Consider the following 23,947-nt stretch of genomic DNA (forward strand, 5'->3'; position numbering starts at 1 on the left):
GAGGTTAATCAAGCTCTGATTGGTTAAGTGGTACAGGTGCACACACACACACACACGCACACACACCAGAGGCCAAGAAAGACAGGGTTGTGACCAACTGAAAAATAAACGCAGACACAGATGAGTAAGAGTGAACTACTCACATATCAATGATATGATCTGTGGGCTGTTGAATTTCAGATGATATGACAATGCCAACCCTGCTTAGCAGGTTTGCCAGTATCCTTCCAGTACATTACTAAACTAGCCAGACCCCTTGAGTACAAAAAGTTACGTTGCTTGTTACATTGCACTCAGAGGGTTCAGTGCGAGGACTATTTGAGCACACATTATTTAGTTCCAAAGCCACATTGAAAAAATAAATACGTGTCAACTGTTCAATGGGCCGAGCGCAAACTGTAAAAATTCTAGTCAGCCTGTAAATTGAACCCTCGCGTTATGCTGAAGTAAGTCAGTTGCATGCCCAACCCTCCAGTCCCCCCAAGGGCTGAAAGAAAAGGAATCAAATAACTAAGAAAGTGGTGCTTGGCAATCTATCCAACTGTGTGTTCACTCCTCAAAATGGTGTCAGAGAAGCATAGACCTTAACACAACACCTCAAAATGGCTTAAAGCTCTAGCGGAGAATTTGTTCAGAGGTCAAATGGGCAGATGAAGCAGCTGGCTTCTCATGCACTATAAAAGAAATGTTCCCCCTATTTGATGACAGAAGACTGCGGAAAAATTCAAATTTGAGATGGGTGATGTAACGCTTGGATACTGTGAAAGCCTGTACAGAAAGCAATATTCTGTGAGAGAGTAGTTAATGGTGAAATCATTTTGATGAAAGTCCAGTGAGGTAACTGCTGGATCACACAAACAATCCTTCAGTGAGTCTCAGATGACCAAATTCAAGGTACAGTTGCATCAGATAACTTTCTCGCCATCCACAATTCTGTCAAACTACAATTTATGACTCATCAAAACACTGATACAAATATTCCATTTCATGTTGTTTCTGGTTCAGGGGACAAAATGATATGATCTAACAAATGTACAGGATGGAAATGATTTGTATATTTCCGTAAGGCAGGATACATTGTTTTTTATTTCCCCGAAATGACCCAGTGCAGGTGTCCCAGAGATTCCAGCTTTTAAGCTTTGGTTCCCAGATGTGGGTAAATGATGGAAAACAATCTCAAACATATTTTAAGAACTTTGTTATTGTTATTGAAATCTCCTGCAAGGTTTGCCTATTCACACTGAACTCTGGTCCACCAGTACCAACCCCCAAAATACAAAATGATGTCTCTGACATCTTCTAGAGATGTACTCCATTTATCTCCTGGAAATACAATTTCTGATAAGACAACATAAAACCCCAACATATACGCACGTACAGTCCAGTGGCTTCAGAAAGTAAATTCATTGTCATACAGATAATGTGCTTAAACCATGCCATATCTGAATTATGAGCATGTGTGCACACACACACAACAATGTAAAGTTGGGCATGTCTTGTTCTTGGTCTTGAAAACTGCTCAGTTTCAGCTTCAGCAACTCTGTAGTTGCCTGTTTATTCCTCTTACATGGGACATGAACCCAAATCCCACAATTTGACAGATGAGCTAATTTTGTGGTCTTTTCTGGAAGATTCCAGGTAATCGCAAATCCATTGCTATGGACCTCCAACATCTAGGGTAAACACAAATCCCATAGCTAAATGGAAAAGGGCTCATATCTTGACATCTTTTCTTGAAAATTCCAGATTCAATCTCTCCCTCCCAGCTGTCTAATGCGTTCAGCCTGCTTAATCATAACCATCATAACCATATCAAACAGCATTTCTGGGTCGATCGAAAACAGGCCTTTATGGTTACTGTTACTGTAGAGAAACTACCCACCATACTTCACCCTGTTCAATAATCCCATGTTTTTACTATTTCTGTGGACCTGTGTGTTCTATTTCCTGCATTTAGCATAAACCCAAATCCCACAATGTGATAGAAAAGCCAACTGAGCTAATTTCTTGATGATTTTCTTGAAGATTCCAGACTCCAAATTGCCCACTCATGTTAATCACAGCCATATCAAACAGCATTTCTGGATTCATCCAAAACAGGTTTTCATGGCCTGCATACAATTTAATCTCTCCCTTAATTTTTTCTCTTTCCTCATTCATCATTATCTTGAGGTTCTTCATCCCTTTTCCAGTCATATTAATGACTGGAAAAGCAAAAGCTCCTGGCAAAACATATGTGAATCTTCAGTTTCAATGTATATGTCACCTGGGTGGACAGAAGAGATGGACACAGGTAAGTAGTGACTGACCAGATTGCACCGGTGTTTTATTCAGTTGCGGCGGGAGGGGTGAGGGGGGAGCGAGAGTGCAAATTATGAATAAACAAAAGGGTCTTTGCCCGTCACCCTCCCGGAATTGTGCTCAAGACAACAAGCTAAGATAATGACAATAAACAAAACCAAACTGTAGCTTTGGCTCTGTAGCTTCCGCTCTGTCATTTGTCAGCTCTGTGACCTTCAGCCCCGGCTCTCTCTCTCACCACAGCTCTCTTGTCTGTAGTTCCCCGGTCTCAGACGCCTACTGCGGGAAAGAGCATTTACAAGCCTGGGCTAATTCATCATGTAGTCCAGGTGTCTGCCCACTTCACCAGTGGGTGTGGTCCTCGGATTGCTGTGCCTTCTTCCCAAAAACCGAGCCCTATCTGCCACAGTATAGTGTAAAATATAAGTAAGAATACCTACTATTCCACGTGCAGTCTGCCTTTGTCTCTTCCAATTTTTCCAGAACTTCAGGATAGCTAGCTGATCTACATTTCTTAGCACATGTTTTCTTTTCCTTTTCATCTTTAAGAAGGTACTTCTTGTCTTCTTTCTGATTTATGAAGGAACATGAGAATCTATTTTTATTCATGTCCACCCATGTCTCTCTTTCCATTAAGACAAGCTTAGGTGTTTTTGGCCAGATTATCTCCTCCTCCATGTCCACTAATTCCATCATCAGTATAATTTTCTTCTTCTCCTGCTCCATCTGATGTGTCTTCATCCATACGGTTCTCTCTATTTATTATGTTTCCTTTATCATTCACTTGCTTCTTCTTCAGTATGTTCCACTCCATGTCTTTTCTTCCTCAAATATCTTCCTCTCTATCCTCTCTTTTTTGGCCTCCATCATCTTTAGGTCCACCGCCATACTCTACCTCTCCTTCTCCAACTTCTCTCTCTATCTCAATATTGTCTCTCTCTCAATTATGCAATGATGCACTTGTAACCACCCAAGCTGGCAATGGGAAACTTTGCTTTGCTTTGGTATATATTTAAGTATATTCGCTAGTGATTCAGGTGTTTGTACAAGATCATTTGGGGTTCCATTGCTTCTTTTACAGGTGGGGCACAGTATTGTTACTGGAATGGTGGGTGTGACTGCCTGGGATGTGCCTGTGATCTTTGCTGTAACAGAGACCACAGCAATGGTGGAGGACATGGAGGTAGCTGAGGTGGCAGAACAAGCTGGCGAGGAAGTCTCTGCTAAAGCAGCTCAGCACATGAAGGATTTGGCACAAGATTGACAAAAACAAGCTGCTTGGATATCTGTGAAATGATGAAATCACTGCGATGCACTAATTTACTTCAGCCCACCTTGCAGCAGGAATAAATCCAATCGCTCGGCATAGACAGTGTTCGGTTTATTGGAGTTAGACAGCCAATCAGAACAGAGGGTCATTGATATCACTGAGCCACAAAAACAGTCAATAAAACAGCCTCTAAAAAGCTCATGAGAGACACTGGAAAATGGACATGTAAAACTGGATAGAGATAGAGACACAAATGTTGTCTAATGGATCTCTGGGCCTAAAATAAAACAAAGGAGTACAATGGTTAAATTAGGTAGTTTCTCACCGTTTGGGATACACACATCACACATACTCGGATTTGATAAATTCCCATTTTCCTGTCAGTCCTATTCATATACAGTACATCATGCAAGAAAATTCATGAAAATAAATCATTTATGGAGAAATATCCCTTTCCTAAAACTTCTCAAAAAGCAATGTAATACAAACAAATATTTTAGTGTATATTACATATTTTGTCAAAGATCAAAAGGTGCATTCCTTCAGCTTTAAAGCAATCAAAATGTATCTGAAGGAGGGCAGTGGCCATTTAATGACGAACACTAATTATATTGCCAAACGTAATCAGATGCCTGAGGGTTATAAGTCAGCTCCAAACAGCTGTATGTGACAAACCGATTTCATTGTGGCTGTCAGTTGCAGAAAACGTATCTAAAATCAGTCGTCATGTATCTTTCTAACCTAATAATGATACGATGCCGTATAATTTCAAGTGCAATATATCATGGTAATAGACTTGATTAGTAATGGCATCGAGTGGGCAATGCGTATTAATGAATGGCTGCTGAACAGATACAAATGGAGTCATTATTACTGGGTTAAGGCCAAGGAGTGAGTAGATGTATGCCTCAAAGTGAAACAAAAGGAAACATGTGGTCTTTTCAAAGCAACAATAAAAGACAAGATGGAGCAAGTAATAGGATCATACTGGAAATTAGGCGAAACAACTCATTCTCTTGATTGATGAACAGTGTTATTGCGTAATGTGAGTTCTGCCTGGCATCCCTGAAAACAAATACTACAACAGTGTACTTTGTACTTAACCAGTTTTGTTTTTAATTTTTATTTCCATAGCCAGAGTTTGGATCAAATTAAATTAATTTAATAAGTAATAAACCTGACACATACTTACAGCATAGATGCATACAGCTTACATCTAACCCTTATATTGCAGCTTACATCCCTGATACCTGATAAACTGTTCTTTTTTGTAAATATATGTATTTTGTACACTATTTGCACTAAATATATAGTATATGTAGTGTACATAGTATAATAGTTGTATAGTTCATGCTGTTGTGGTGTTAATATGTATGGGATATCTGTGCTTGATGTTGTTTGCAATATTAGCTTTGGAAGTTGCATGCTTTGGACAGAAGTGTCTTTCAGTTGAACTTGTTGATGCAGAGGTTAATAAAACCTGTAAGCAAATCTCTGGTTTTGGATGGGGTGGGATTGTGCTTTTGAGACAAATTAAAAATCCTTTTGTATGAGGCATGGATTTTTGTTTCCATTCCGAACTGCTGGCAGGCTATTCCAAATTGCAGCTGGCTCCTCACAAAACTTTTGAATGGATGTCGAAATGCTAATAATGATCCAGTTTACAAGCCAATGGACCTCTAGCTGTTCGGTGGTCTGGGGCAAGCGGATTGAGAGTGTGAGCCCCACAGCGAATCTCCTACCAGCCCACAGTTCTGCTATTTATTAACATCATTTGGCAAGAACATGAAAAAACTGTCACACTATCCAGAAAAATCCAGCATGGCGGCGGTGGTTGGAGGGGGGGTGGGTGGTGTTGTTGAAGTTGCACAAAGTCGGCACACTGACCCTTACAGCACAGGTTCTACCACATTCCTATGACATATAATATGTGGTATAAGTTTAGGCTGTATAACCTTTAATAATAATAATAATAATAATAATAATAATAATAATAATAATAATAATACAAGGACATTTACTGCTGACAGACCTGCAATTGTATTACTGTGGAGCCCACTAATGTTCAATGTGCTGTTGTTGTTAATCAAGCTTTGCAGTCAGTGGTTGTAGTATATGTAAACATCGAATTTGAATTTGAATCTAATTTATTCGGTTATTCATTTGGTTCCGTTGAAATGCTCCCCTTATTGTATATTATTGGGCTGACTCTGTTGCACTTTGATGGAGATGGTGCGTTTCTACTTTTGACTTCAGGCGGCTTCCAATGGAGATGTTGCGCAGTAGCGACTGCACTCGTTGGCTGGTAGCCGAAGACGTCAGCATCATTCACTGCTTCAACGTTACCACTTGGCTTCTGGCGGTAAGAAGAAACAAGTGTGTTAAGTGTTGGGACCGCGTTAAGTCTACATCAGACGTTTCAGTGGATGTGCACGTTGAGCATCGCAAGATAACACATTTGAATAACCTGGATATAAAACTGATTTTGATACGTTTATTTGTGATCTATATTTTAATCATTTATGTTCAAACTTTTTTCCTATAACAAGGCTATAATAAAACCTGCAAATCCTGGAAAATATTCGGCATAATGTCAGTTATATTCGTGTTTCTTTTGCTTGTATCCCTCTGTTTAAAATCTCGACTCGGAACAGCCGCGTCTGAGGATGCCATCATAAATGGGCAGGACAGCGGAGTATTTGATGCAGCGGATGGTCAAACTTGGGACACCTCAACGACTGACAGATCGGTGCGAGACATGGTGTCAATACATATGTTCAAGCTCTATGATAAATACAACAAAGAGCTCAACCGCCCGAGAGACGGCAATACTGTTAGAAGTTTAAAGGCAAGTGCAGGTGAGTTAGCGAATTTTAATATGTACTTATTCTTTGCCCACTAATGAAAAATGGAATACAATTTGCCAGTTACAGGCGATGCTGCAACGTTTCGAAACATGTTACGGAAACGTATTGACCTGCATGCTTTAATATTGGTTGCAAATTGTCCACATTGCTGATGTATTTCGGAATTGTATTCGGTGGTAAATTTTTTCATTTGTATTGTTTTTTTCTGTGTTCTTACTTTTAAAAAGTAGCATTGTGAAAAATCGTATTCTGTTAAAGTATAGCCTATAATTGCGATATGCATATCTATCATCTCGCTTAATCTCTAAGAGAGATATATACTTTATAGGCTACATATGGACTGAAATATACTTTATCAGAAAAAACTGAACTATTATCAACTCAGTTGAATATATTGATGGGTGATCAGTCTTCTGTGAGATAAGCCCATCAAGCAGTTCAGTATGGTAATTCAAAAAACTGAAGTCATACAGCGCCACCTCTACATATGGTTAGAAGTAACTCTTCACCGTCGCACATCTATCATATATTGTACCTATCAGTGAAGTTCATTTCCAGACACAATATAAATTTCCCTTCAGCGCAACTGCATTTTTTCTGTCGGAATCAAAAGATTGTATTTCCTCTGTCTGAGAATTTTTGCAAGTCATCTGTCGGTTACTAACAACTTCGGGCTGAGCAGGAGATGAGTATTTATTATGAATGTGACATGGTTATTCTGCTCCGAGTCGTGTTGCCAGTTGCTATCCTATGTCAAATATTCTTCTTCTACTTAATAATAATAATAATAATAATAATAATAATAATAATAATAATAATAATCCTATGTCAAATATTCTTCTTCATAATCTTCTTCATAATACTACTACTACCACAACTATTACTACTACTACTACTACTACTAATAATAATAATAATAATAATAATAATAATAATAATAATAATAAACAGCACTTTGTAAAACTAGTAATATTAGCCTTTTTTAATTTAATGTTTGGTTTCGATCATTATGTATATATTTATTTATTTTGTCTGGGATAATTGTTATTGATTATATAATTGTGGTAAGCACTTGTGTCCTTAACAAGCCAACATAACATGCAGCAAGATGAACAATGGATTGACCACACAAACTAGATGCTATTTAGCAGTACCATAGTATTGTTATGGAATTTTTATCTCTGTAAGTGCTCCATATTAGCCATAAATTAATACTCCTGCATTGAAAGCTGTACATGTTCCTTTGAAATAAGTGCATGATATTAGTTGAAAGAATAAAACAATGACAGCAGGGCCACACACAGACTTTAAAGGACAAAGATTGCAAACATAAAAGTAGTCATTTTTCCTATGATCTCACAGCATCTGGCCGTTTTGAGCTAGTATTTTAATGTTATAATTGCAGAGTTTAACCCAAAAATGTACATTCTGCAAAATAACAATTGATAGAGATACATTTTGCATTTTTTTAAAGGGGATACTTTAAACAAAGGCCCCCTCTTCCCTAACCTGTACATCTATGACACGGTTATATCTGGGCTATAATTCATCCTGGCTGGTTAGTAACATACCAAGAATTTCAGCATGCTGCTACGTTCCCAGTGTGCCTCAAGAGTACTGTGAAGAACAAATATACAGCTGACAACAACAACATTCATTGCTGATTGATTCCAATACACAGCATTGCCGCTGCATTCTCACTGGGTACTTGATGACATTAAATGGTATAACAAATAAGGTTATACCCAAGAGGTCCCCTTTATGACTCTTTTCTTCATATGCAAAGTTTCCCAAAGTAACTCAAGTTCCCTGTAAATTTGGTGTTCATTACAAATTGGCCACATTGTTCCTATGGATCAAACCTACGTATGTGGAATTTTTTTTGTGACATACCATCCTACTGTGATATATGATGACAACACCACCAAAATGTGATGCTCTCGAGCTCATACATACTTTTTGCTGGAGTTTTTTGACTGGTGGATTGTGTTTTTTTTTAAATATTGTAACCTGGTGCCATTATTTCAAATGACAGACTAGTTCCTCAATGCCAAAGAGAAAAATGAAGTTCACATTTTCTCCTTTGATATTGGGGGAATATCCAGTAGTCTTTCTAGACCCATTTCTTAACGGCCTGTTATATATTCACGTATCATTGCATTCTAATTATAGGAATAAAGGGATCACAGAAAGTAATACCTTCAAGGTGTCACAACAGTTTGATGTACGTGCGACTGTTTGATTAGCTCCGATTAAAAGCAGCCAGACATTATTAGAGACTCATAGAATAGAAACCGTGAGGTTATTTTAGATAAGCATTTCCATATGGCCGAGCTTGAGTCCAAAGTAATGCATGAGCGAATGTCTTTCCTATCCCATATACCTCACCGGGAGTCACACGCAAAGGAAATATAACACTGTTATTCAAACCGAAAGATGTTAGAATGAATGTTGACCATTCCTGTACCATTCTTTTCTTCAATTCTTTATTTTTTTTAAAATGTAGACATCGCCACACAGGACTTTTACCGGTTCAACTTGACCTCCATCACAGAGTCTGAGGAGATACTGTCAGCCACTGTCCACTTCTTCTTCAACCAGCGGCCATTGCAGCACTCCTGGTCCTGCAAGCGTTTCAGGACCTCCTCCTGCCGCCATCAACACCTCCAGCAGCTGCCCCCCTTCTACCTCATCTTCAGAGCGACCTCTCCGAACAACAGCCACGGGACCCTGCTGGGAAACATCACCTTCTTCCCCCACAAGAGGGGCACGTGGCAATCTAAGGACATATCTCACATAGTCAAAGAAGCCAGGAAGATGAGCGAACCCATCGTTCGGGTCAAGTTCAGCTCTCTTGCCGGGTACCAGGGGCACCAAGACCACATCTCACCATCCAACCTGCCGTACGTGCTGGTCTTCGCCAATGACCAGGCTATATCAGAGCCGAACAGTGTAGCTGCAACCCTACAGAGGTACGACCCTTTCCCCCTCGGCGAGGCGCCCACTCGGTCTCCCAACACCTTCCCCGACGCACGGGTGAGGAGGGACACGCACGTCAGGGACCCCGTCCAAGACAATGAGCTCCCGGAGGTGGACTACCGCACGCTGAAGAACGGCGAGCTGTGGGAAAGAGCTTACCTGCCACCGAAGCCCAAGTCCTCGACGAAGGAGAGCCAGAGGAGGGGCTCGGGGGAGCCCCAGGTCCTGAGCTTTGACGAGAAGACCATGAAGAAGGCCCGGAGGCGCCAGTGGAGCGAGCCGCGTGTCTGCGCCAGGCGCTACCTAAAGGTGGACTTTGCCGATGTCGGCTGGAGCGAGTGGATAATCGCCCCAAAATCATTTGACGCCTTCTACTGCTCTGGGACCTGCGGTTTCCCCCTCCCCAAGGTCAGAAAGATAGAGTCCTACTAATAACTTATGGTCCTAAATGCAAGTTTCCTCTTTTCTTTTACGAACACGTTTTGGTTTGTTGAGTCATCACATTTAACTTGTCAAACTTTGCACTTTTATAAGACTATCAATTTAGCCTTCAGTGAATATTGTTGATAGAGTTAAAACATCCAATTTAAAGAGTTAATCAGTTGCATCTTTCAAATAGGCAAACATACACAGAATATATTTTTTTCATGGGGCGACATGGCTCAGGCAGTAAGAGCAGTCTTCTGGCAGTCGGAGGGTTGCCTGTTCGATCCCCTGCCTGGGCTGTGTCGAAGTGTCCCCGAGCAAGACACCTAACCCCCAAATGCTCCTGACGAGCTGGTTGGGGCCTTGCATGGCCGTCAGTGTGTGAATGGGTGAATGGAGAAGCATCAATTGTACAGCGCTTTGGATAAAGGCGCTAATGTAAATGCCTGCCATTTACCATTTCATGTTTTATGTCTACATTCAATACTTTCTATTGAAGATAAGGCTAAAGAAACATGTTAGCCCCTATTACTATTCATCAGTAATAGTGAATTCAATCTAAATCGGTTGGTTTAGTAAATCTGTCACCCCGAGAATTTAAGGGGTGATACTTCACTTGATCTGTACTTGACTGAACTTGCCATCCTCATCAGTATGCAGTGTGTGGGTGGGTCAGAGAAAACCCTTCCCTCAAGGAGGCAAGTTCTTTCTGACACCCCAAATGTTTTGTTTTCTTTGCCTTGATAGATTCTCCGACCATCCAATCACGCCACCATACAGAGCATTGTGAAAGCAGTGGGAATTACTCCAGGAATCCCTGAGCCCTGCTGCGTTCCGGACAAAATGAGCTCCCAGAGCGTCCTGTTCCTGGATGAGGCTAAGAACATGGTGTTAAAAATCTACCCCAACATGTCTGTCCAGACTTGTGCTTGTCGATAGATCCCAGGAGTGAATGAATATACTAAATACTAAAATATTAGTCGGACCAATATCCTACCAGCTTGGAGAAATGTGGACTTGATCTGATGGAGGGAATGTGTTGTGTGAAGCACAGCTAAGAGGTGGTCTGCAAATCAACAGTCAATGTCGAACCAGGAGTGAGGCTTTAGGACAAAAAGCACACCAATCTCAACACTGTTAATAGCCTTCAGTCGGAAAAGTACATCACCGACAGTTGTCTGCATTGACACATTTGCTCCTTGTAGCCAGTAATCCAGTAACCCTAACCCTAACCCTGTGACTGAACTGTCCACACTCCATTTGTCCATATTACCGGCTCGAGTACATACTCGTACAGGTTAATAGGAGTATACTTACACCTGACTAGTTCCAGAATTACTCTGTCTATTGCCTTATCACATATTATGGAGTGTGCTCAACCACTTAAACATACAATGTGTGAAGTCTGGTGAAACGTCGAAAATTCCTGAACAAAGACCTTCAAAGGCAATCCACAGATTTAGTTGGAGGGGCCCACGTGTATCATTAGACGGGGAAATGCAGCTAACCTGTCATATTGTTATTACAGTTCTATAATATTGCTATTTTGTTGTAATAACATTATGTTACCAGTATTATGAGCATTATTTAATCTCCCAATTTTCCTTGATTAACAGTGTAATTGTGTTGTGTGCTTCTGGTGGTATCGATAATTTAATCAGTTCTATGATTTGTGAAATGTAAAAAGGTGTGCTATCAGATAGTTATGTTTACCTATAGTCATACTACACAGTGTACATACTATATATTGTGTTGTATCATTTTGTAAAAAACTGTACCAAGATAAAGTTTGCAATATATAACAAACTATCATAACATCTTTCTTTTATATTTTTTGGTTTCACATTCTCTAAAAACAGCAAGAAACATTTGTTGTATAGATTTTTCATTTGCACAAGTTTTTCATCACTTCTTAGTATCAATTTGGTGTTCTGGCTGGCATTTCAAGGCTTGTAAATTATGAAGAATGAACTATCATTATTTGCCAGAATAACTGTTCAATAAACCAAATTATTGTAAGTAATCTTTGCATAGTCATACATGCCCTTATTACTGTATAATGTTGTCCCAGCAGTAATTTTTTAAATAAAATGATTAGTTCCTGTTTTGAGTTTCTACTCAGTTCTCCCTTGTCTTTCTATCTCAGTGGGCTGTATTGTACTACTGGAAATAGATTGAATGGGCAGGAGCCTCAGTTTTTCCATTCTTACTGTCATTATTTTGTGTTTAATGAATTAAAGAAATGAAATGAAGGCAATTAAAAAGAATTCTTCTTTCCACCCAAATAGAATTTGCTAATTGGCATGCTTTCATCTATGTTTTCTGGCAAGCACTCACAGATGAAAGCAGCCCAGTATTGAACATTGCCTGCTGTGTGAGATCACACAGTGAAGAAGTGGAAAAAAATGGGGGAGGGGGGAGGGGGGGGCTGTGTCCCCAAGGCTCTTAACCTTTCAGTCAGCTTCCCATGGTATAACCTTGGCTGCTGAGTGCAAACAATTCTGGGGATGTGGCACTTCAGCAGCCGATGAGGTAAGGGAATCATATAGGAATCTTACGGAAGATGTACAGCTTGCTGTAAATTGAAGTTATCGCACTGTAACTATAACTTTTTAAGTACTGTTTAGACATAAAATCTTGCACTCATAAAGTCAGGGTTGTGTAATAACAGCAAACTATCCAATAAAGGCAAATTATGCTCAGGGGGGCCGGGGGGTGGTTACATACTCTGTAACGATGCAACTATCTAGCAATACATACTCCAACCAACACTTCTAGGTTCTATTTATATACCAAATGTGAATTCCGGACTTCTACATTGCTGACCCTGAAGTGGGAAGAGAAACTTGTTTGCTGATGACCTCGCGTAGCTTCTACTTTCCAGTGTCCATTCCTCATTATCCTCAAGTGTCCATGTTTACAGTATCTTCATTAACTGCGAGCCTCTAGTGATAACAAAGGCTTAGGCAAGGCATCAATGGCCCAGATAAGATGAGATGAACCATTCTCTTTCTGGTTGACAAGTGCCCGATGTTTACTGTAGACCATAAGAGCTAAACCAGGACTTTGGTTCCCAAATTGAGAGTGAATTTGAAAGATTATTGCCTGGAGAAAACTTTCAGCTCATTGGTTTTCGGGCATACAGACACAGAGCATAAAAAATCGGATCCAGAGAGATGCAGGGTGTGAGGAACCTCTTCATCCCCATCTGTTTCAGTTTGGTGGTCTCTGTCGGCTACGGCCGGTGCAAGACGCTAGCCAGCCCGGCCGCAAAGGAGGAGGCTGAGGACTTCTTCCACAGCGCTGAGGAAGATCTCACTGTGGAGGAGGATGAGAATGCGCAGGAGAGACAGGGGAACTTCTCGGAGGGCACGAAGGAAGAGTTCTTCCACAAGCTGAACCTGACTGGGGTCACCCAGGAGCACAGTAGGATAGACCCGCCGCAATTCATGATCGAGCTGTACAACAGATATGCCTCCAACAAGTCGTCCATGCCTCGATCGGACGTGATCCGTAGCTTCCTTCTCCAAGGTGCGTAGATGAGAGAAATCCAAAGCGCTGGTGAACTCAGGACACCTGGGGCTGTACCCAGCATCATACAAATGGGCAATTCCACGGTAACTGCTGGATACTTGGGTGGTAAAGCCCAATACAGTTACGTAACAGACTGAGACTAATACCTTATTTCCTCCTGAAGGTTATAAAATTATATGCCAGTCTCTTGTGTAGCTGTATTACCACTCAAATATCCTGCAGTTGTAATGTTGGTTACTGTGGAATTGCTCAAATGCCATTTAACGTGTGCCTGGAGCTGGAAGTCAGAACAGGGAGTTTTCGAGAACCAACCCCAACAGTAAGTCTTTGGTCAGTAGGATTGGCAATGAATACTTTCCCTGGCTTAAATGCTTGTCCTAGTTCCACAGGTTTAAATGAAATAAAAATGCCATGTACTTGTGAAAAAGCAGTAGGACATATTTGTACTGCTTTATAATTCGTCTGAGCCAGTTTTTTTGGTAAAATGCCACTGTATACTTGTATGGCATGATATATTTTGATCAATCTGATTTTGTAGTTTAAAACAAGAGGAATGGGTGGGTATGTCGGCATGTATAGGGTATCTGTTTTTGTACCGCCATTTGTACCTATGTGCAAGTATACAGATGTATTTACCGTTAGAGCGTATTTACTGTATGCATCTATTTACATTTCTGTATGCTGAGGATTTTCTAATGGCTGCTTTACTGATTGAATTATGTCCGAATGTCTCTAACTTTTGTGCCCAACTCATTCCCCGGTATAGATATCACACACTCTGAAAGAAATGACGACATGTCAAAACACAGACTGCTTTTCAACGTTTCTATTCCCAGCCATGAGGAGATCACCACGGCGGAACTAAGGCTATTCACCCTCCTGGAAGAGAGGTCGGCGGTCCGGGCCGCAGCCCGGGCGACAATTAAAGTGTACGCAGTGGAGCACGGCGGGGCGGGGCTGAATCTGCGTTTCCTCAGCAGCGGGGACGCCGAGGGGTCCTGCCACTCCTGGGAAGCGTTCAACATCACCGACGCCGTGCAAGGCTGGCTGAGGTCGGGCGGCGGGGCCAACGAGCTGGAGGTGCACGTGGAGCGGAGGGGGTGCCGAGAGATCCACGGCGGGGGGCTGGACATCAGCCTCAGCCTGAAGGGAAACAGCTCGGCTGCTCTGGTGGTGTTCTCCGACGACCTGGGCAGCAGGAAAAAGGAGTCCGAGAACGAGCTGAGGGACATGATGGCCCACGAGGAGGAGGGGATGTTTTCTGAGATGGACATACAAGCCGGCAACCGCCATAACGGCGAAATCCCGCCGGAGGTCCTGGCCGGCATCCAACCGGATGTCCACCTGAGGGAAAGAAGGCAGGTACGCAGGGACTACTGCAGGAGGACCTCCCTACGAGTCAACTTCAAAGACATCGGCTGGGACAAATGGATCGTGGCCCCGATGGAGTATGAAGCGTTCGAGTGCAAGGGCTTGTGCTACTTCCCTCTGACCGATGACCTCACCCCGTCCAAGCACGCTGTGATCCAAACACTGGTCAACCTCAGGAACCCCAAAAAAGCCAACATGGCGTGCTGCGTCCCGACCAAACTGGACCCGATTACTGTCCTGTATCAAGAGAAGGACATCATTACTGTGCGGCAAATGTATGAAGAGATGCAAGTTGCTGCTTGCGGATGTAGGTAGTGAGGGAGCATTCAGGTGCTCTTATTTATCCTGTAAATCTGTACATTCGTGGATAATGTAGCAATTATTTTTTATTTAATGTATGTACAGTATTGGATGCACAAATAAGAGTAAATACTGAATTTTTTGTTTAATGTGTCATTGTAAATATTCCTATGGAAAAAATAGTTTTTATGAAGGGGTAAGAGGTGTGTGATGGGGCTGTTGATGTGCTACTTACAGTTAGGATATGGATTGGGTAATGATCATTTTATTATGACCACCTTGGCAGAGAATATAACTATGCATTATGTAAAGAATTCTGGTTTCATGATTTTCACATGTATATCCTGTTATGTAAACATTTAATTTGTATTATAGTAACGCAGTCTTATGAAACTATTTTTGTTGATCATGAATATACATTTTGTTTCTGTTTTATTTCTTTGGATTGTTTTTTACTCTCTATTGTTTAATCTATCTTTCTTTTAAGCCAATTAGAACTTAAAATGGGAATGACAATATTTAAAAAGTATTGGTAGCATTCCATCAGCAAATAATATGTGTGCATTAATAATTTATTCATATAATAACCAATGTATTAAAATGTAGGATTTTGGTTTCACTGTTAAAATTGTTATTTCATTTGATACTTTTGTTGGAAAGTTAGCTTTCATAAAATATTGATGCAAAGCTAATACCACAATCTATATGTTTAACGGGTATTTTTCATTCAACATGATAATTATGATCAATTGGTCTGAATCACATCTTGCAGTAATGGTTAACCAGTTGTAACATTTGGTGTATGCTAATATGTGTAAACATACTCATATTTTATCTATTATCTGCTGGGTCATATCTGAAAATAGCATTCTCTTTGTTTTTAAATAGGTTGTTGTATATAATATTTATGGTAAGGAGAATATAATTTTCATGTTACAAGACAGTAAAGGAACTTTTCTTTTTAAATTGCAAAGAACATATCTTGTTTTATCATTTAAAAAAAAACAATATATAATATTCTATTTTATTAAACATGTTTCTTGTTGATTAATTACTTCACTTAAATAAAATTACATTTTGAAGAGGATGCCATTAAGGATTGCACAATCAAGAGGGTTTAAATGATTGCTCTTCCTGGTCTGCCTGTTATTGGCTAATTAAGAACCAAACACGACAGCCCTTCTCCCATTGTATAAACTTAAACCAATACAGCTCCTCACAATGCAATGTACTTTCCAAGTATGCTCTTGAACCAGGGGTTATTAAAATGGCATACTGCCAATGGAATAAAATCAAGTAGTGTCGCTGTATGATTTTATTCCAGCTAGCAACTAATTTTTCTCCGGATATTTCTTTACTAATGTGAACAATAATTGTTTTTTCAAGGTTCTGGTACAGCGGTTACACATACCAAGCACTTCAGGGTGACTAACTGACACACTCCCCCAAGTGTAGGCCAGGATTTCCACATATGTATATTCTGTTGTTTTATTTACATTTTTACGCCTACTTTAAAGGTATTATTAGACCACTTTTGCAAAAGACCATTGCAAAAGTGGTAATACTCGACAATGTCCCGTATTAAATATAAATAAATGTTCCAACACATATCTACACCTGTAAAATATATAAATGTTGCCTCCTTTTTTTCAGACTATTATTTTATGAACTTTTCATGAAGGTGATCCCTCAACCTTGCCAGAACATGCCATTGTGTTAATTTCAGGGATCTGGTATTCAAGTGCTGATGGGTCACAATGTCTCTGTTTCTCTAGGTTTCCAGCTGTCATGTTCTGTTTCTACTGCTGATTGGAAAGGAACCAAAACAAAGTTTAGATACTATGTTTCTCCATTGTCCTGTTCCACAAAGCAGGATTTCACTGAGTAAAACCTGGGCTTTTACTTTGTACAGTTACTGGGCTAAATCTGTAATCCTGCTTTGTATAACAGGGCCCTGGACTTGACATATGGTGCGTAAAGCTTCTTTTCCCATCATCTAATTTCAGTTGTCTTGGTTTTGCAATGTGTAGACAGCACACTCTAGAGGTAGGACTGGATAATTTACACCTGAAGCTGTTAAACTCACAGTGCAATATGAAGTTGGGGAGATCGGGGAACACTTTTAATCCAGAAAGATGATACAGGCCTTTGCTATGACTATTGGTGATTTGTGATTACAGCAAGTTGAAACAGCATCATCTGAAAATTGTCTTGTAGAAATTGTCTATAATATTGTCTGTACTAATCGCATATTACACCACTTACGCTCAGTGCGCACTTCATTAGGTATTTATTAGACTTTTTTTTTAGACTTATTGGAGACTTCAGTTATTTTAACATGTCCCCTTAAAGGTTTGGCATGTCATTTAGCCAGTGTCCTTATACATGTTATAAATGGGTGTTTCCCATTTATTTATAAACTTGATCATTGCTATTTGTGCGCAATATAGATGTGAAATCCATGGTATTTGCCTATATTTTCTTAAAATGCTTATTTTGTATGTGCTGGAATGTGCTACAACATAATCAAATTCAGGGCTGTATTGAAAATATTTTAAAATACCTTTATGTTGAAAAATAAACCCAACTTGAAAATGAAATGTCAGCACAAAACTTGTGCTCACTATGATTGTGTAATTATATAAGGGCCATTACATTGTTTTGCTTAAGAAAATAGGGCTTCAACATTGAAGATTGATGATGAGCAATGGATGTAATTAGTACACTGTGAAAGCTGCTCCTGCCATCTTGATTGATGCAATACATTATTTTCCAGCATCAGTACCAGAACCAGCTCCTACTGATATAACACTGCTGCCAGTTCTGTAAACCTGGTTCATTATCACTCCAGGTTTACAGAAACACTACACAATCCTACCATTAACTACAGTACCAACCCACTCATGCCCTATACTGCTAATGACCTTGCAACCCCCTCATTTAACCACAGTTTTGGTGTGACAGAGCTTCATCTTGGACCAAAGCTCAGGAACTCCCTCCCCCCATTTGTCTGTAATGCCAAACCCAACGGCATCTTCCACTCAAGATTGAAAACCCAGGTCTTCATCCTGGTCTTCAAGTTATATCCCCCTCTCATTGTTATTGGCCATTTGACATATGCTGTTGATATTGCTTAAGTATTTATTATATATTTTTTAAAAGCATGTAAAATGTTTTGGGTATTACTATAAAAGTATTTTAATATCTAAAGACTGTTTTATAGGATTTTTGAAAGTTTGAATTTTCAATTTGTCTGGCTAAGGCAGCAGTGCCCCTACCCCCTACCTAAGATTTCAATCCACAATCTTACTGTATGTTTAATATTCCATCACACTGTAGATCTCTCTCTCTCTCGCTGAAGCTTCAAGATGATGGTAGATTACTTAGGTGTATATGTCATGCCTAAACTGCCTTAGAATACACATACTTTTTGTGTGAGGCCAGACTAATGAGGATGTAAAACCCTTATATCGCTTTATATTTGCCATTAGAACAATCATAGCCTCTGAAATGGACCTTTGTTTATTTCATTTTTAAAATAAAATAGCAAGCTTTAAGCCTAATTGCTTATAGGGCAGTTGCCTTAAATGGCTCTTCCACTGGCGATCCTGCCAAATCTGCACTGCCAAACCTTCCCCCTGACTGACGTCCTGAACAATGGTGTGCCATTCTTAGAATGAGAAACCTAGTTCCCATTGGCTACCAGAAGTGGCCAGACAGGATTACGTAAACCAGATGGTATTAAAAGTTAAGCTTGATTAACATTATATCATGGGGCTTAGCACATGGAAGACATGGTTGAATAATGTAATTGTTTAACAAAGTGATGCAATTCATCTTATTCTTTTTGATATTATTTTTGGTGTGGGAAAACACTGTTTGTGACTCCTGACAGACTGCACATGCAATCTGTAGCCCTCAAAAGGTTTTCTGTGCCCATAAGAACACACATTATGGAGTATGGACTCAAATATTATGAAGTATTCTCTGAAATGTCTGTCCATTAGTTTTTTCCTCCACAGTATGTTGACGTTTGGTGTTAACCTCTTTCATCATACTATAACTACTGGTTGAAACATTGTAGTAAATAATTTTTAAATAATTATTTCAATAAAACCCTTTATTTCAATAAAAAGGTTTGTAAAATGTGATTCCTGAGACTTATTTCAGGTGCCAGCCAGCTCAGCACAGGTGGTTTCTGACCATCAACCATCCAGACAAATGCAGAAGCATTTCACTCCACAGGCATTTATCAAGTGGACTTAGCATGTGTGTATTTATGTCATCTACTCAGGGTAACCCAGACATGAACTCACAAAGCTTGACCTCGCACTCCAAAAGTACTTTTGCCATGCTATTCTGAATGGAATGGATTTGAACATGAGTCTTTTATATCTCAATGTTTCTCCTTCGACCCCAGAACACAGGGAACTCAAGATGTTCAACAAAAAAAAATCCATTTAAATGTCCATGAATTCATAGTTACTGAACTATTTTATTGATCTTAACATAGTATGAATGTGATTTTCCTTAATAATTTCTATTTGAATCACGGCTTTTATATGTAAAATAATGCAGCCTAACAAGAATTTAAATTGAATTCAGCAAGGCAAAACCTAAGAAAAAAAGATATCTAAACGTACTCATTAAATGGTAACTTTTAGACAACATGTTGTAAATTATTAGTCTGTTATTGTCTAACTGATGCACTGAGGATAATGCGATTAAAGGTTTGTTAGGAGCAAAAGCCTCTTATGTTGTTGTTGTCTAGAACCATGCTGTGAAAACACCATCTCTCCCTAACCAAGGGCTGTTCCTCTGAAAGAATCCCAGTTGAACTGAGCACTGGAGGGAATGGATCAAAAAACAGCAATATAAAGAACCAAAAATGCATGGGACTTTGATAGCTTTGGCATCTCTGGCCTTCTTCAGCCGCCTCTTGCCCATTACCATTTCATTCCAACCGGACCTGGTGCGGGACATGGCTAAGGTTCTCCAGGAAAACTACTGCTTCCCAGAAAACCTCATCGGTATGCAGGAAGCCATACAGCAGGCGATAAACAGTGGGGAAATCCTGCATATATCAGATCGGCAGATGCTGGCGTCCATACTGACCACTGGTGTGCAGGGTGCACTTAATGACCCCCGACTCAACATCACCTACCAGCCCAACTACATCCCTGTGGTGCCATCTGCTCTCCCCCCTCTCCCAACTGAGCAGCTCTTCAGCACCATCCAGAGTTCTATCCAGGCAGACGTCCTGGAGGGCAATGTGGGATACCTGAGAATTGATCACGTGATTGGGGAGGACATTGCTGAGAAGATTTGGCCCCTCCTCTTTGGCACCATCTGGGATAGGGTGGTCCACACCTCCTCGCTGATCCTCGACCTCCGCTACTGTGCTAGGGGGGAGATGTCCGGGATCCCAAACCTTGCTTCGTACCTCATGGATGCCGAACCTCCTGTTCACCTTGACACTGTGTATGACCGTCCTTCCAACACCACAACAGAGCTTTGGACTAAGGCCACAGTCTTGGGAGAGAGGTACGGAAAGGGGAAAGATGTGATGGTCCTCACTAGCAAGGGCACCATGGGTGCCGCTGAGGGACTGGCCTATGCCTTGAAGCATCTGAAGAGGGCCATCGTTGTTGGAGAGAGGTCTGCTGGGGGCTCAGTCAAAATTGAGAAATTTAGGATTGGGGAATCTGACTTTTATATGACAGTCCCTGTCGCCAGATCTATTAACCCGGTTACAGGAAGGAGCTGGGAGGTAGGAGGAGTGCTGCCATGTGTGCGCTTGCAAGCTAAAGAGGCCATCGTCAGAGCGATATCCCTCATTGAGGTCCGAAGTGCAATTCCAAAAGCAATCCAGAGAGTCTCCGATATAATCAAGGGTTTCTATTCATTTACAGATAGAGTCCCGGCCCTCCATCAATACCTTTCATCTATAGATTTCTTTGCAATCACTTCAGAAGAAGACTTCGCCACAAAACTAAACTATGAATTACAAAATATATCCAATGACCCCCGTTTGTTTGTTCAAGTGGTGGCTGAGCCCCCGGTCATTATCGAGAAGGATTCAGAACCAGGAAAAATTCCCAACAATCCACCATTCCTAGAGGATTTGGTCGATAACCTTTTTCAGGTGACCATCATACCAGGGAACACTGGTTACCTCCGCTTTGATGAATTTGGTGAGGCCAATATGCTCACAAGACTGGGTGAGCAGATTGTCAGAAAGGTGTGGGACCCAATTAAAGACACGGACAACCTTGTCATCGACCTGCGCTTCAACATAGGGGGGCCATCGGCGGCTGTGCCCATCTTGCTGTCATACCTATCCGACTCGACTCCGGTGGTTAATTTCTTCACTATCTACAACCGGATTACCAACTCTACCACTGAGTTCAACACCTTGCCCAACCTTCTGGGCACGCCTTATGGTTCAAGGCGTGGGGTCTATTTGCTGACAAGCCACCTCACCGCAACGGCGGGAGAGGAGTTGGCATACCTCATGCAGACACTGCACCGAGCTACAGTCATCGGCGAAATCACATCAGGGACCCTGCTGCACTCCAAATCTTTTCAAGTTGAGGACACAAACATAGTCGTCACCGTCCCATTCGTAAACTTCATTGACAGTAATGGGGAGTGCTGGCTGGGAGGGGGTGTCGTCCCAGATGCCATTGTTTTAGCTGAAGAGGCACTGGACAAAGCTTATGAGGTCATAAAGTTCCACAAGGAGGTCCATTCCTTGGTGGAGGGGACAGGAGAGCTGTTGGAGGTCCACTATGCCATCCCAGAGGTTGCTGCAAAGATCAGAAAAGTCCTGAGGTCAAAGTTGGCGAAGGGCTTGTATCGATCTGTGGTAGACTATGAGTCTCTAGCCTCACAACTGACAGCTGATCTCCAGGAAATGACAGGCGACCACCGCTTGGGCATTTTCTATTGTGACATGGAGGCCTTGCAAGAGGTGCCTAAAATCCCTACTCCCGAGGAGGTACAACATGTTGTTGATACAATTTTCAGGGTCGAGGTCCTGCCAGGAAACGTGGGCTATCTGAGGTTTGACATGATGGCAGATACCGAGGTGCTGAAAGCTGTAAGTCCACAGCTTCTTGACCTTGTTTGGAACAAATTGGTCAGTACCGATGCCTTGATCGTCGACATGCGGTATAACACCGACAGCTACTCCACTGCGGTCCCTCTTCTCTGCACATACTTCTTCAACACAGAGCCTCTCCGGCACCTCTACACTGTGTTTGATCGCTCCACAACAACCATGACAGATGTCATGACCCTGCCGGAGGTACTGGGCCAAAGATATGGGTCACAAAAGGACATGTACATCCTCACCAGCCACATGACTGGGCCCGCAGCAGAGGTTTTCACAAGAACCATGAAGGACTTGAACAGGGCCTTAGTCATTGGGGAGCCAACCATCGGGGGCTCCCTGTCGAGTGGTATCTACCGGATTGGGAGGAGCATCCTGTATGCGTCCATTCCAAACCAAGTAGTGCTAAGTGCAGTGACTGGGAAAGTCTGGAGTGTCTCTGGAGTTGAGCCACATATTGCAGCCCAGGCTAATGATGCTCTGAATGTGGCCCAAAAAATAATAGGAGCAAGATTTCTAAAACAGGGTGCAGGAAAATAGTTTATTATTATTATTATTATTATTATTATTATTATTATTATTATTATTATTATTATTATTATTATTATTGTTGTTGTTGTTGTTGTTGTAGTTTCTCTGCTCCTGGTAACAAGTTTGGTCATATCACAACCCTGTCCTCAGCAAAATGTTGACAATTTAAAATATTTTATGAGAATTGTGGTCTATTACATACATTGCCTTGGTATTAAATAATGAAACATATCAAAGTTGTACCCAATGCTAACTAAGTTATAGCGAGCAATCCTTTAGGATACAGCTGTGCCCAAATTTCAACTTTGTCCATTCCAGCAATATATCAGAACCCTTTATGGGTTTCTAAATCTGACCAGAATGTTATATGGATAAGCTATTTGTGCTGTTTTTCGGATGCTATCTACTACCTGTGGGATTATTAGGGGCACATACTGTAAATGTGTAACACATAACTGAGCAGTTTTATAACATTGTGTCACACAAATTGTAAATGTTTAAATTCAGAGTTGATTTATTTATATATAGATATATTACAGAATGAGAAAATGCATAGCAAACCTGCATACGCTAACCTTAGATATTACACAGATAGATATTAGGCAGATATTACACAGAATCTCCTCAGAATCGAATTTGAAATACAGGTTTTGACAGTAGATTACTGAACTAATCTGCAACCAGGAAAGTCTCTTTTTTGTTCATGGTATATTTGTAAATGTCATTGCACATTGTTTGTTTTTATTTACCATGTTATTACAGACATCAGAGGATCTGTGTATACAGAAACTATTACACCATTATTTGGCTGTGCCATCTTGAATTTCTTGAATGTGAGTGTGCTGGATCAAGGGTAGCATGATATTCAGGTAGGCAAATAAAGAGAAATGTATTGGAATGCACCAAATTGTTCTAAAATTAGTCTGAAATGATCTAATTTATGTTTACTGTTCCATGGGAAATCCTTGTCTCCTAACCCCAGTTGACCTTAATATGAATAGCACCACAGGCTGTATATAGCAACTATACTGTATTTCGGGAACCATGCTGTCCCTATATTATCGGTTTGTTACTGTCTTACCAATGCACTGGAGATAATGCGATTAAAGGTTTATTGAGAGGAAAAGCCTCTTATGCGTATGTGAAAGAAACTGTGCAGTGGAAAGAGTGGCATTTAAGGACCTCTCCCCCAGAAGGAAGCTTGTATTTCGAGAAGCGTTCTGCACAGCGTTGACCCCGATAAAACACTGTAAA

General features: G+C 40.8%; 3 protein-coding genes across 3 annotated transcripts; all 3 read left to right on the forward strand.

The window, feature by feature from the left end:
* Positions 1–5,957: 5,957 nt before the first annotated feature.
* LOC133122396 (growth/differentiation factor 10-like) lies at positions 5,958–11,960 on the forward strand. Its single transcript, XM_061232352.1, has 3 exons — positions 5,958–6,429; positions 8,945–9,825; positions 10,591–11,960. The coding sequence occupies exons 1-3, from the start codon at positions 6,162–6,164 to the stop codon at positions 10,780–10,782; spliced, it is 1,341 nt and encodes a 446-aa protein (XP_061088336.1). The 5' UTR covers positions 5,958–6,161; the 3' UTR covers positions 10,783–11,960.
* Positions 11,961–13,019: 1,059 nt separating this feature from the next.
* Positions 13,020–15,598, forward strand: gdf2 (growth differentiation factor 2). Its single transcript, XM_061230383.1, has 2 exons — positions 13,020–13,374; positions 14,144–15,598. Exons 1-2 carry the CDS (start codon positions 13,020–13,022, stop codon positions 15,061–15,063), a joined length of 1,275 nt encoding a protein of 424 aa, XP_061086367.1. The 3' UTR covers positions 15,064–15,598.
* Positions 15,599–19,936: 4,338 nt separating this feature from the next.
* On the forward strand, positions 19,937–22,702 carry LOC133121036 (retinol-binding protein 3-like). Its single transcript, XM_061230384.1, has one exon. The coding sequence runs from the start codon at positions 19,937–19,939 to the stop codon at positions 22,700–22,702; it is 2,766 nt and encodes a 921-aa protein (XP_061086368.1).
* The last annotated feature ends 1,245 nt before the right edge of the window (positions 22,703–23,947 follow it).

Source organism: Conger conger, chromosome 2 (assembly GCF_963514075.1).
Source record: "Conger conger chromosome 2, fConCon1.1, whole genome shotgun sequence".
NCBI classification, from domain to species: domain Eukaryota; kingdom Metazoa; phylum Chordata; class Actinopteri; order Anguilliformes; family Congridae; genus Conger; species Conger conger.